Consider the following 15312-nt stretch of genomic DNA (forward strand, 5'->3'; position numbering starts at 1 on the left):
TGGCAATTGCTCTGTTTCTTGTGAGTAAGTGGATTCCACCATGGATTCCTCTATGTTCCTCTCCATTTTCAACCCTTCCAAATGTTCCAACTTCATTTACATTAACATAATTCATTAAATTAGCAACATTTTATTTTCGAATGCAAGCCCTTGTCCTTGAACGGTTACGGCGAGACACATGTGTTGCATCCAGAACTCGAAGCCGATGAACTTGGTTTAAACTCAAGTATAAACAGTTCCTAACCATCTTCAAATCTCCTTCAAAACACAAAATAGGGAATACTAACTTCCTTTTAAAACATTCTTGACTTCAAACACCAACATAATATTCTACTTCAACATCCATTATCACACATGTTACCCTGCTCCAAATAGACTCAACTCAATAAGAATGTAATTCTTAGAGAAGTTTTTAATACATACATGAGTATAACGTATACAAACCATTTCCTAGATGAATAAGTGAGCATAACATATACAATCCATCTCTTACAAAGATAAAGGGTAATAACATATACAATCACAGAGGTAGATAGATACATAGAGAGAGAGAGAGAGAGAGAGAGAGAGGAAATAGAAGTTGAGACACAATAAAAAAGTACGAGAGAACAAAATAAGAGAGAAGTATTGAATTTGAGAAAATGGAAAATTCATACATATAGCCAAAAGAGAGAGCCAATTCTGCAAGTCGCAATACAATTTGTGCCACATCATTACTCTCACAAAACCTCTAGGCAACTACCAGGGACATACGACTCATCTTTTTCATAATAGCATTGAGTCGATTAATAGATACCTTAAGACTTAATACCTCCAAGCCCTAAAGTGCGTAGTTGCTCTTTTAGAGAATCCACTTGTTCTTTACATTGCCCATTACATCCGCCTTGATGTTCCCCAATTTCAACATGCATATTCTCCATGAAAGAAATCATGTCTAGCTGGTTAGCCTCCATCCGACCACTACTGTCAAGGATGCGGTGGAGATGACGAGACAACTCGTCTCTTAGCATATCTCCCCTTTGGCTGCTGCCACTTCCACGGATCCATTCCCAGAGAGCTTCTAAGTACTCTTTGCAAGCAACGTGATTTTTCTCAGACCGCTCGCATATATCCGTAATATTTTGTAGACGTTTAGAGTTTGGTTGTCCGGATGGAGACCTTGACCTAGCAAGGTGTTTTGCAACTCGAACATTCATCAACTCCGGTGGAGTAGACAAAGCTACTTCTTCATTGGAAGAATCCTTCACAGCCAGTACATCTCTTGAGTGGTTATTATCATTCTGAATCTCCATTTGCTAAAATTCAAAATTAATATCTTAAGGCTCTACAAACCTCTCTTCATATCTTTGCCAACATATAACCAACCCTAGAAACCTACCTATACAAATGTAGATTCCTCCTAGAAAACTATCATACATATAAGTGTCTCTCTATATTTTATGTATTGGTAAAATCATAAATTTTTTAAAACTTTTTTAAGAACGTTCTGAAGTTAAAACAACTATTCGCTAGAACTCTCTCTACAATCTCAAAGGCAATAGTCTAACAAATGGAATGTTTATAGCTTATGTAGCTAAGTACACCAATATTGTAAATTGTTTAAACGTGGTAACACACTCAACGAGATTAAAAGAGAAATAGAGAATGTTTTAATGTGCTCTCTCTCTCTCTCTCTCTCTCTCTCTCTCTCTCTCTCTCTCTCTCTCTCTCTCTCTCTCTCTCTCTCTCTCTCTCTCTCTCTCTCTCTCTCTAGCTCTCGCTCTCTATCTAGCCAACCATACAATAGATACACAAATAGATAAAGACAAAAAATCCAACAAAGAAACCAACCTCAAGTTGAACAGAGAATTGGATTCGAATCACTAGCTTTGATGTTATCGTTCTTGTGCTTTTCCTTCTACACAATCACACGAAAAAATCAAAAAAATAATAAACTTATGCTCTATCTATTTTTCTAATCCAAATACATAATAAAACATAACAATAACTATTTCTGTATTACATGATTGTATGGGACAAAGAGAGAGAAAGACAAATAAATAGAGAGGGAGAGAGATAGAGAGTGAGAAAGAGACATTTATCAATAATCTAAAAGCTTATTACATTATCTTTACCAACTTCCTTAATGGAATGCACTTCAGAATTTCACTAAAAATGAACGTGCTTTGGGATACATTTATTAACTTCATCAAATACTTGTCGTACTTGATCGCTTTCAACATGGACAATAGAGTCTATTTCATAACGATCATTCAAGCCCATGATTCTTTAATAATCATAAGCGTAATATTTTCATCTAATTTATCTAAATCTAAACGTGTTTTAATTTGATAAACATCTTTCCATCCAACAGCTTTAACCCCAAACCAAGTTGGACTATGAAAAAAACGATGCTCAAATTCAGCAGCCAAATTCACCCTCTCCTCAAAGGAAAGAGTACTCCTCATGTGCTCAAAAAATATGCAAGTAACTTCTTCCATCTCTGTCAATCATACATACATACATATAAATAGACGCATGACTACTATGTGCGTGAGTGTAAATTTTAATTGTAACTAATCTATGCATGCACAAAAAATCGCAACTACTATGTGTATGCACGTGTGTTTGAATTAATACATGTAAGTCAAAACCTTTCCTCAGTGCGTGTGTGAGTGTGTGTGTATAAGAAGTTAAACTACTAATACATATAAGAACGTAATTGGCACAATGTATACTACAAAGTTAACGCACATACTAACTAAATGCAATTCAAATCACAATCCCACACATACACTTCCACCCCCACCCACGCTTTTCCCATTTGGATGACTAAAATATTTTGAAACACTTCCACTCTATCTCTTTCTCTCTCACACACACACTCACACACACCCACACACTATATATAACAGGCCTTGCACCTATAACAAAATTAATAATAAAAACACACACTTTTCGTATTTGAATAACTAAAATATTAACGTCTTTCAAATATTTATTTTGCTATTCAAATCATTAAACATTCAAAACACTTTCAACATCAATATGAGGACTCTCTCAAACACACACGGCACACACATACACATTCAACACACACACACACACCCTAAACACAATCACACACATGGCTTGATTAATGCAATAACTCTCTCTCTCTCTCTCTCTCTCTCTCTCTCTCTCTCTCTCTCTCTCTCTCTCTCTCTCTCTCTCTCTCTCTCTCTCTCTCTCCTCTTCTTCTTCTTCTCTCTCTCTCTCTCTCAAACACACACACACACACACTTGCTATTCATATTTTTTTTAAAACTTTCATATTTTGATAAGCCTTTATAATATGGAATTTTATAAAAATAACATTTTAATAAACTTCCATTTTATAATGTTATTATTTAGGGATTTAAGTATGGACTATAATATTTAGGGTTGTACGTGTGTATGTATCTGATGACATTCTCTGTGTGTGTGTGTGTGTAAAATAATGTAAGTAAATAAATGTGTGTGTGTTGTATGTATATATATATATACATATATATTTGTATACATACATACACATACACATATATAAATACATGGACAGATAAAATCACACACACACGCACACACAAACACAATCACATCCCAAGCACAAACACAAACACAAACACACTAAACTATTTCACTCACTCTCTCTCTAACAGACACACACACTTGTTAATCAAATTAAAAACAATAATTTTAAAAAAGTTTTTAAATACTCTATCTCAAACATGCACACACCCCCACACACACTTTTCTTATTCAAACAACTATATTATTTATCTCTCTTACACACACACACACACACACTTTGCTTTCACACAATCAACCCCAAACACACACACACAAATACACTTGCTAGTCAAATTTTAAAACATTTTCTAAAAACTTTCAACATATTTCAAATTATTCAAAAAAAATATAAGCTCCCATATTTTAATAAACTTCCATAATATGGCATTAAAAAAACATTTTATTAAACTTTAAAAAACTTATCTCTCTCTCTCTCTCTCTCTCTCTCTCTCTCTCTCTCTCACACACACACACCATCCACACTATCCTTTAATGAAGAAGTAGCCCAACAAACACAACCACCAGTGATAGTACCAACTCCACAATAGGTGGATTCATCAGACGATGAAGAAGAGAAGCCTGAAACACCTCATAAGAGGCCATATCCTAAATGGGTGAAGTAGATATTAAATGGGAAAGCTTTGTTGTGACAATCACAAAAGAGCCAACAGAAGCTATTTACATATCAAGAGAATATAAGAGTAGAAGAGGCCTCCACTCACATTATCAATATGGCTTTGCTGGCTGAGATAATGAAAGTGCAGGAGCCAACCAGATTGGAGGAAGCATTAGCAGATCCAAACTGGAGGGGGGGCATGGAGTCAGAGTTTAACTTAATTTTGAGAAACCACACTTAGGATCTTCTAGATTGTCCTACAAAACGGAAGGTTATTGGTACCAAGTGGGTTTGGAAGGTCAAGTATAAGTCTAATGGTACATTGGATAAGTACAAGGCAAGGCTTATGCTGAATGGTTTTGCACAGGTCGTAGGGTACATTGGTAGTTATATTACCAAAGAAGAATGATAAGATCCACATATGCATGAACTTAAAAAGGTAACTGTACCACCACAGTGAGAGAGATCATTATCCATTACCATACATCAAACATGTGCTTGAAAGGGTAGCGGGAAAAGAAGCTCATGGCTTCTTAGATGGGTTCTTTGGATACAACCAAGTATCCATAGATCCTATAGACTAACACAAAACCAATTTGATATAGGGCAGGGGACATTCACATACATGGTAATGCCACTTGGACTCACAGACACATGAGTTACATTCCAACAACTAATGTCCACTGCTTATAATAAGGATTTCAGAGAGGTCTTCATGGACAGCCTCTGTGTAAACTAAAAGTTGAGAAGAGACCATAACCCTCATATGTGGGAAAGTGTCCGAGAGGTGTCGATACTATAGGCTATGATTGAACCTAGAAAAATGTCAATTCATTGTTAGGCATGGTAGAATCTTAGGGAATGTGGTGTCCAAAAATGGGCTAATAATAGATGAAGGAAAGATCTGAGTTATTTTAGAAAACAAGAGATCTAAAAGCACATAAGCTATCCAAATATTTATGGGAAACACGGTGTATTATAGAATATTTATGGGAAACACGGTGTATTATAGAATATTTATATGTAAAAATCGCTAGACCTCTATATGCCATGTTGGTATGTTTCATATGGACATAGAATGTGAGGGAGCATTCCACAAGCTAAAACAAGCTTTGATTTAAGGTCCAATTTTGAGAGAACCGAGGTGGGATATTATCTTCCATGTACACATTGATGTATTGGCTTATGGCATAGGGTGCATATTAACTTAACCAGGAGAAAAGAACATAGACTTTCTAGTCTACTATGCCATTTGACCATTTGACCATTATCTATCAGCAAATAAGTTTGTATTTTACATTGACCATCAATACTTACTCTATCTAGTGAACAAAACATGCACCATATGGGGTGAATCACAAGGTAGCTATTGCTTCTTTTGGAGTTCAATTTTACCATATTAGTGAGAAAAAGGTCAACACATGTAAGAGTTGACCATTTGGCAAGAATCTTGAGTCATGAACCACCAAAACGGGACTTGAGGATGATCTTTTAAATGCTCCTCTATTCTAAATTAGTCTCGTGCTAAGATGGAGCTATGAAATTGCTCAATTCTTGAGCCATGGATTCGTAATGGAGGAATCAATGTCCTTAAAAAGAAAAAGATAACTGATGAAGGTAGCAACCTTGTACACGCTCATCTTGGGATAGCTCTATAAAAAGGAAAGAGATGATATCTTAAGACTCTGTGTGTGTGAGGATAAGTACATTGATATTCTTGAACAAACTCACATAGAAGTCTAGAGGACATTTTGGAAGTGAAATCACCACACAAAAAGTCCTCTATGTCGGGTTGGTGTGGCTCACACTCTTTGGAGATGCCATGGAATATGTCAAAAGATGCGACGAGTGCTAATGTTTCATAATACCCCAATAAAGAGCCCATTTTTAACTCTAGTCATAATGATTCAGATGTGGATTTGATGCTTCAAAGGTGGCACGATCCAAATCATGGTCGAGACTTGACGATCTGAAAATTTCAATGAGAAAAAACACATTTTTTCATTTTTAGGGTTTTTCTTGATATTTTTTAGTTTTTAGACATGATAGTGATGCTTAGAAGCCATGATTTTACATTCATTTTTTTAACAATAACTATTACAAAGATTAATGCCTAAATTAAGCTAACCTTGGTTAAAAAAATAATGTATACTAATTTCTTAATTTAAGACTAATACTCATGGTAATTATGAAATCAACCAAGTGGAGAGATAACCTACCTCAATCACACCTGGGAGAGCTTTCTCTTTGTGCCATCACTCCCATAAGACAAATAGTATATTAAATTAACAATAAAAAATAGAAGAAAGGTTAAGCTTAGAAAGAAAGCCTACTCTAATCACACAAATCCACTCACAAATACATAAATAATACATATAATCACTCAAATCAAGTCAATATCCTACTCTAGAACACATTTTCCTAATAATAGACTAAGAATTGATGTCCAAATACAAGAAAAATAGAAGATTTTTGAGTAGATGATAGCTTAAATTGACACCAAGCACTGCCATTTATCATATCAAGGACCTTCCCTCATCTAAGACTAGTTTGATCCTGGGGAGATAGGTAGTGCTCAATGTCAATTTTGTTTCCATGCTCACAAATAGAGAACACCAAAAGCCACTCATGAACTTCACATCTCTATCTCTCACTCTTTGTTGTGGCACACCCCATGTAATCTAAACACATTCTTCATGAATTGATACGCCACTTGTGATGCCCTCACTTTTGTTGGCATAAAATATGGGTTACCTTTGTCAACCTATCCACCATCACATAAATAGTATCCCATCCTTTCTTGGTGACCTGAGGGATTCACTCTTAGAAAACTTACGATATCACGTGAGTGTACAAGAGGGGGGGTTTTTTTTAATGAGGCATAAGCTTATAAGGTAGGTGTAAGACCATGTATTTAGGTGAATACTAGATCTTAAATTTAAGTTAGGGGGAGGGGGCCTCGGTAGTACTTACTTTCATGGTGCATGTATGGTAATGATATAATGATATCAAGAAATGATCACAACATGCTTCAATAATGATTCAAGTAGGTTGTGGTGGTTTACAATGATGATTTCCTAGTACTTAACATCTATTTCTTGGTAGCATGCATGAAGTACTTATGTTCACTCGATAAGGTTCAAAGTAACATACTTTAATCTAAGGAGAGGGTGTGTGTAAATGTTAGAGAAAAAACATAGATATAAGGGAGGTGACATAGTCATTTTTAAGGTATCCTTATAAACTTAAATAGGGGGTGTTATCATCTTATGAGAATCATATGTAGGGGGTTTTCTTGAGGTTCATGCACACATGTGACGTCCCCCTTCATTGTGAGTGAATCCCTTCGGCTTTGTGATAGGAAGGTCAGTGATGAAATCCATCACAATTTGCATCCATTTTTCCTCCGAGGTAGGTAAAGGTTGAAGCATAAAACCACCCACTTCATACATACGGTCTTTGTTCATTTGGCATTCTGTTTTGATTTCATCCCCTTCCTTCATTCTGATTTGATGATAGCCCTATCCCAAAGCAATCTTTGAAAATAAGAATGCACCTTTGAGTTCGTCAATGAGATCATCAAACCTTGGAATAGGGTAGATGTACTTAACCATAATCTTGTTTACATCCCTAAAGTACACACACATGCAAAAAGTGCCATTTTTCTTCTTCCACTAGAAGAATGGGTGAAGCAAATGGAGATTGGCTTGGGTTGACCCAAATGGAGATTGACATGGGTTGACCCAACCCATGTCAATCAACTCTTGAGCTTGTTTAGCCGCTTCATCGTTTAATTTTAAGATCTTATAGTTCAAGATCATTCAATATTAGATCGTTTATGTGATCCAAATCGTCGATCCGAGATCCAAATTTGGATCACCGATCCGATTGGATTTCCAAAAAGCAAGAAAATAAGAAATGATAAAAATTCATATTTGCATTACACATTTTTGTTCATTTTCATGTTAGTTGTGTTACCGTTTTATTGCAAAAAAAAAGCTTGAAAAATATAAACTCATTATAAAACTCATAAAAGACCACAAAAAACCATAAAATACTCTTAAAAAGAACCTCAACAAGTAATTGTGGCACTAGATCTGCATGTACTTATATACTTGTAGCTAGACCAAATCGTTGCTCATTCGTATTCTAGCCCGACCTTTAAATATGAGACGTCTCACACTCCAACATTACGGAGTGGTACTAGACCACGTGTGGAGTTGACCTCCCTAATTACGCTTGACACTATTTTGGAAGCAAACCAAGAGTCCTTCACCATAGAGGACACTGGATCAATATTGTGGGGTATAAATCATGTAGAGATTCAGCAAGTGAGAATGGAGCCTAGTGAGCCCCAGGTATTCATAGGTGAATCATCAAGGAAGTTTAAAAGGGCTCAAGTAGCTCGCCAAATTGGAGAGCCATAAGTATTTGTGAAGAATTTGGGGGAATGAGATTTAAAAAAACCTAAGTGCTATAAGCATATGATTATCATGAGACTACAAATGTTCCAATATACATTGAGGTGTCTTAGAGTGATGGTCACTTCCAACATTGCCATGTCGTGAACCAGAGATCCTAAAAAACCCAAAAGTCATAATTTGTTACTTCATGCAATGGACATGAATTCTATGTAGACCTGGAGGGAAATATCTATATCCTCATGTAAAAACCACTCTAGTTTTCAATTGTTTGGCGTGCCAACTAGAGTACAAGGACCTCATATAGTCCACGAAATCTTAAGAGCTCGGTTTGAGACTCAATCTCCAAATGTATTGGACCATTTATGAGGAGAGTTCAAGCCAATCAAGGTAGATCCGTATGAGGATGCCCTTGGTAACTTCTTTAACATCACCATTGTATAGAGGGATGTGGATGGAAACCACAAGTTTCAAGATGCACCCTTAGTAGTAGTCAGCAATTTGTTATCATCCAACTAGTGATCAAATGACGTCTATAGATGAGGATAGTAACACGTCTATAGATGAGGATAGTAACATGTACATCCCGAGAATGGTCCAACAAAGTGAGAAAGGCAAAAATATCATGGCAAGGTGGAGTCCCAATATTGACTTAGAGCATAGAACTTCGAGGCCAAGTGACGTGAGAACCTCTTATGAAGAAATCACCTCAAGACGAGGAAACTCGGTGGTAAGAGAAATGCCTTTATAACTAATCATGTCTGTTAAACCATTTGCTAAATGGGAAATAGATTTTGTAGGACCCTTTAGCCCTGTAACTAAAAGCATGGAAGTGTAATATATTATTATAGCTATGGATTATATGACCAAATGGGCCAAGGCTAAGACCATAGTCAACCAAGGCTCACACTAGGACGACCACCATGTTCCTCTATGAGAACATCATCACAAGGTTTGGATACCCCTTGCACTCATCACTGACCAAGGGACTCATTTTTTAAATAAAGTGGTGAAGTTTCTTTTAGAAGAATTTATTGTTTTCTATCATTTTTTTTCTCCATACTATTTGCAAACAAATGGACAAGAGAAGAGCACGAATAGAATCTCATGTTTAGTGCTCTCAAAGCGGTTGATGTTTTCCAGAATGGATTGGGAATATAAACTTTCATCCAACATTATGGCATACCGAACTGCTTACAAAACATCAACATGAAATACACCTTATAACTTGGTCATTGGACTAGATGCAATTTCCCCTATGGAAATCATGATCCATTGAGGATAGAATAATAGAACGACTCATTGAGCTTGAAACGATAAAGAGACTATGGTACACATTCTGGTGGGCATGTACACACCAAAAAGAAAAAAAGGAAATCATGGTTCGATTTGAACATCAAAACCAAGAGGTTTAGGTAAGGGACCTAGCCCTACTCCACAACCTCAAAAAAGGAAAACATGGTTCAATTTGAACATCAAAACCAAGAGGTTTAAGGTAGGGGACTTGGACCTACTCTACAACCTCAAGAAAAACAAAAGAAAGTTAAAGCTAAGGGGAATGAGTCCTTTTAGGATCTATGAAATGACCACAGGCTTAGAAACATTGAATAGAGTCCAAATGGAAGGATTGGATTCCTCAATAGAATCAAACTTCAAAAGTTCTACAGACCTCTATCATACGAGCCATCCACCTAGCTAAGCAAACAAAAGGAAAGAAATTGAAAAGAAGAAACAAGCTCAATGAGAAGCCAAGGCTCACAAGAAAAAAGCTAAACAGAGAAGATGCATCATGCCTATCCACATGGCTATCATAGACAATAATGATGAAGAAGAAGAAGTAAAGCCCACAAGGCTTTGCTTGGACTTTAAATAAGTGCCAAGCTTGCTTTGTTGGATATAAGAGCAACAGGTAGAAACTTAATGTTCGATGAGACTTGGACCAATCCTTGAGTCTATAAAGGCATTAGTGCAAACTGTTTCAAGATTGTACAACAATGAATGTAAAGGTGTTGTGAAGTTTGATTTCCACAAACTCTTACTTCATGGAACTTAATGTCCTATGAGACTTGGGCCAATCCTTGAACCTATAAAGGCATTAGTGCAAAAATTGTTTTAGGATTGTACAATGAATGTAAAGGTGTTGTAAAGCTTGATTTCCACATAAACTCTTACCTCATGGAAGGTAGTTTCTTTGTTATGGCTATATAAACTATGCTAAAAAAAACATCCTTGGAAGAGGATATATTGCTAATCATGACTACAACATTGATTGGAGGAGGGCAAGGACCACGACCATCAAATATGAGCAACAAACCATGAATGTTCTTCTTGCATAAGGAGAACCAGGACAAATCTCCTTATAGATCCAAAAACTGATTTTCTTATTATAAACATGTCCAATCGAGTCGATAAGTTCAATCATTTGCAAGCTTCAAGCCTCGTTGAAATAACCATTCCCAATGTTAATTAGAGCAGAGGCCCACAAGCCAAAAGATGAACCTAAGGAGGTGAATCCTGACGAGCCAAAAGATGAACCTAAGGAGGTGAATCCTGACGAGCCAAAGCCAAGGAGGAACTACGTCAGAAATAGAAAAACAATCAAGGATACTCCTATCTCGACTACCTCCACTTCACAACCAATCCTAAAAGCTCAACTTAGGTAGGTATGGGTACTAAAAGCCTCACTCATTCCAGCAATTATACTCTATACTTCTCCAAATACCAAGATCAAAAGACCAAAGCAGGTGTGGATCCCAAAGGCCAGTATACCAACCCTGCAACGTGCACACCATGTGACAATGTGGTATGGATCCCAATGAGAAGGAGAAACCATAAATTGAAGAATGATCTATCTACACAAGGTTGGATGGCTATAGAACGCTCATTTAAAAGCCCAAGGATACTACCAGGGACAAAGATTAATCTATGTGCTAAGGATGAAGCCAACTCAAAGTTACCACCAACAAAGTTCAGGAACTAAAGTGCATCAAAAATCGTCATTGTGCTCAAAGAGAATACACCAACAAGCCATGCCAAAGTAGAAATAGATACCTAAATAGATCAAAAAAGGGAGGGCCAAGGTAGAAGAGCTATGGACCAAAGGAGAAAGGGAACAACTGCAGAGACAAATTCAAAAACTCCCATCGACCTCCAACTTGAAAGAGATTCATTTGGAACATATCCCCTTTTGTTGCATATATCTTTTTTATTAGGTGAGACATGTGTTTGATAACTCCTATTCAAATTAGCTCTTCCCAAAGAGGAGAAACCCATTGACTACGAAAACCTTCCCAACCACATGTTGGAGAAAGAGCGAATGAAACAAGCTCAAGAGCTTCTAAAGAAGGTGCAAGCTGAGCTAGAGCTAGTACTTGAGTAAGTCGTCAAGTACGAATTACTGACTCCACATAAGCAAATTCCGACCCCATTCCAGATCCAATCTTAGAACCAATGATGGGACCTCAATGCTAGCCAAAGGCCTCGACCAAAATTGTAACCATTCTTAAGAGGCCACAAAAAGAGCCAGTTCCAAAGCCTCTACGTCTGGAACTAATCTGACCAGATCTCACATTGCTAGTAGAAGAGCAGGTTTACAAGAAAACCTTGCCACTAATAAGCCCCAAGACCTCAAAGCTTCAACTTGAAAGAGATTCCTTTGGAACAAAACCTAGTAGAAGAGCCAGTTGACAAGCACACCTTGCCACTAATAAGCCCCAAGACCCCTCAAGTCTTCAATTCATGGACAAAAACCTTATTTGTAAAAAGGTTGATGTCACATCAAATCAATGGACAAAAGAAGTTCTTGCTTATCCAATAGCAATGCAAAGCAAAAAGAAAAGTCCAATGTGTAACTTGCCACAACATCAAGTCGCTAGAGGCCAAAATGTGCCAAGGGACCAATGAGCGCTAGTTTAACTGTTAGAGTGTTGGACTCTAATCCCCAAGGTCGTGAGTTCGAGTCTTGTGGGGGCCTCATGTGGTATCATCTCCCTTGGGAGATTTATAAGTCCAAAGTTGATATGTGGGCGGCCTCGGCCCCGGCTTGTGCCATACCCGAGGGGGGTGCCTTCCACCATACGAGGGTTGGGGGTGTGTGTGAGTATTTCTACAAAATTTCCTGTACCTGCTAAAAAAAAAATGTGCCAAGGTCATAATGGCCAAGAGTTAGGTTATGAATGGCCAAAAAGAGTAAGTGTAAATCCTAAGCATAGCAAGTTATGTCATTCACAATATCTCCAAAGTCAAGTTGCTTATGCTAGTGAGGCTAGCATAATTATCAAGCCGAGTTACCTATGTGGGATGAGATAGGCATATAGGTCAAGTCCAAGTCTGGGTCGAAGGAGTGAAGAATTATGCCCCACTCATGCACTAATATCAAATAAACCCTTCAATGAAACCTAAACATTTCTGGATGGGGAGGCACTAGCGAGATGATGAAAGGGAAACCTTTCTTTGCTTGGCCTAGTGTACAAACCATCACCTAAGAATTTCGAGTCAAGTTTCCTATGGGCAAGTGTCCATTTAAGCGCTAATTGTGTAGTCTTGTAGCTCAATCTATTTTGAGAGAGGGAGAGAGAGACTTCAATGCACACATAAATTGGAAGGCAAGGAAAATCTAGGGTTGAAAACGATCATTTTACAAGAAATGCACATAATGGGATATACTTTTACCTTGGTCAAGCGGTGAAAAAGGCAATCAACTCACAAGTATACTAACTCCATGGCCCATTGTTAGCCTTGGGTCATTATAATTCCCCCAATAAATGAATATAACACGTTTTCCTTTTTTTGGCTCACATTGCAAGTGTAGGCATCATGATGAATTTTGAGGCAAAATTTTCAGACTATATTCTTGTAGTCAAAACAAGTTTAACATTCTTTTAGAAGTTTGGCCTCTCTCTCTCTCTCTCTCTCTCTCTCTCTCTCTCACACACACACACACAATCCTCACCTTGTCTCAGCAAGCCACCTTTTCCTCCCTCCTCAACACTTAATAATAGCTAATGAACGCATCTTGTAGTATCAACTAGAAGAAGCAATAATTCAAATTACATATATAGACATGCACCCACAAAATTCACCTTATCAAAAAAATAATAGCCTGCTTAGGTGATCCTTCCAAATTTTCAAATCATAGAAAACAAGAAATTAACACAAAAGGCAAAGAACATTGATCATATTTTTTTCTGCTTGGATAAAGTCGTATTTATGATACTTAACTAGGGCTATCAAAATACACTATTAGCCATACATTATTATAGTATCATCGCCTTTAAATCTTTTTCTTTTTTTTTTAAAGAAATGTTTCTATGTGCCCAATAAAGCAAGGTTTGGCGACCCTGCATGGTCAAAATTACCATATAGGCGAACTTGGGGCACAAATTTTGGATATTATTGTAGCCAAAACTGTGCATGTACCCAAATATATTAAGATTGGCAAAATGAATATAAATGTGAAAGCATTTAAATATTTAGAAAACATGCTTCTTAACAGAATGAACTACCTGCAAATTACTTGTATAAGTTATATCTTACATCATTCAACATTAACAACAAATTTGAGGCTTGAATCAAGTTGGTCTTATGTTCTGCATAAGGTAGGTAGCAGTAAACTGTGCCCTTGCCAACAGGAATAAGTACCTCTGAAGTGATAAGTCCATTGTGCTGAAGCTGTTCATCATTTTGCATCAGAAATCATCAGCATCCTTCACTGGGGAAGATGAAGACCTTTATGGCAGTATACCTTTCAGACCCAAAAAACTAATCAACATCAGCATAAACCACATACATGACTACATCAAGCAAAGGCGTGTGTATATGTCAACATAAAACGATGGAGAACCAGTCGATCAGCCCTCTCTGATGCAGTCTGCCATCTCCGCCACACTCGCTGTCTTCCCACCATGCCTTCTCCTGCTTTCCTGCTTTTTTCTGCACCTGCCGCTTGCTTTTTCGCATGAGTGAACAGACCCTGCCGCTATGGATGGGTCATTTAAGGTGGAATAGACCTTCTCTTTCTCCACAGGAGGGTGGAGACATGGCACGTCTGCTCCACCACAAGGCACACTGAGACAATTCAACAAATAGCCACCTGTGAGGGGCTGCGGAACCCTGGGATCTTTCTGATGCAGAAACCCTGATTTCTGCTGGTAAAACCCTAATTCCCCATCGATCCTCCCACGAAACTCAGAGAGGAGGTTTCTGAGGCGGAAAACCTCTGCTTCAAGGGCAGCTTGCCCTTGCAATCTCCTCACAAGCTGCTGGTTCAAAGTTCTCAGCTGCAGAATCTGCTCTTCGAGGTAGGCCGTATGGGCCTTCTTCTTCTCTCTGTATTTCTTCACAGCTTCTCTGTTGCCAAGGGGCCTCTTCTTCAGATAAGAAGGATGATCCTCGAGGGTTTCTGAGCTATTTAAGGTATGTTTTAGGGCTAGGGTTTCTGAGCTTTTAAGAGTGTCTGGGCAATAGAGAGGTTTTTGGATTTTTTGGGTTTCTGAGTCGCCTGTGGATTTGTAGCCCTCCTCCTGCTGGGCGAAGAGGTGGGTGTGGGTGTGGACGCACGTGTGGGTATGAGGAGCGTTGCTGGGGCCCGGGGGGTTGCATGTGTGGGTGTGGGTGCAGGCATGTGTGCCCTTGAGAAGCTCATCCAGGAAGCTCCCCTCTATGGCCAGATCGTTGCAGTCACCAAAAACATCATCAGGGTCGCAGAAA

The 15312-nt window shown here is 37.9% G+C and overlaps 1 protein-coding gene across 1 annotated transcript in view; it reads right to left on the reverse strand.

Annotated features, from left to right (window-relative positions):
- Positions 1-14052: 14052 nt before the first annotated feature.
- The window catches only part of LOC147642186 (basic leucine zipper 24-like), a 1384-nt gene continuing 124 nt past the window's right edge, over positions 14053-15312 (reverse strand). Inside the window, exon 1 of the mRNA XM_086803405.1 lies at positions 14053-15312. This exon is cut by the window's right edge and continues 124 nt beyond it. Within this exon, the coding sequence (XP_086659531.1) occupies positions 14454-15312 (859 nt within the window). The 3' untranslated portion in view covers positions 14053-14453.

This window comes from Cibotium barometz, chromosome 1 (genome assembly GCF_041138505.1).
Source record: "Cibotium barometz isolate CiBa-2024 chromosome 1, ASM4113850v1, whole genome shotgun sequence".
In the NCBI taxonomy this organism is placed as follows: domain Eukaryota; kingdom Viridiplantae; phylum Streptophyta; class Polypodiopsida; order Cyatheales; family Cibotiaceae; genus Cibotium; species Cibotium barometz.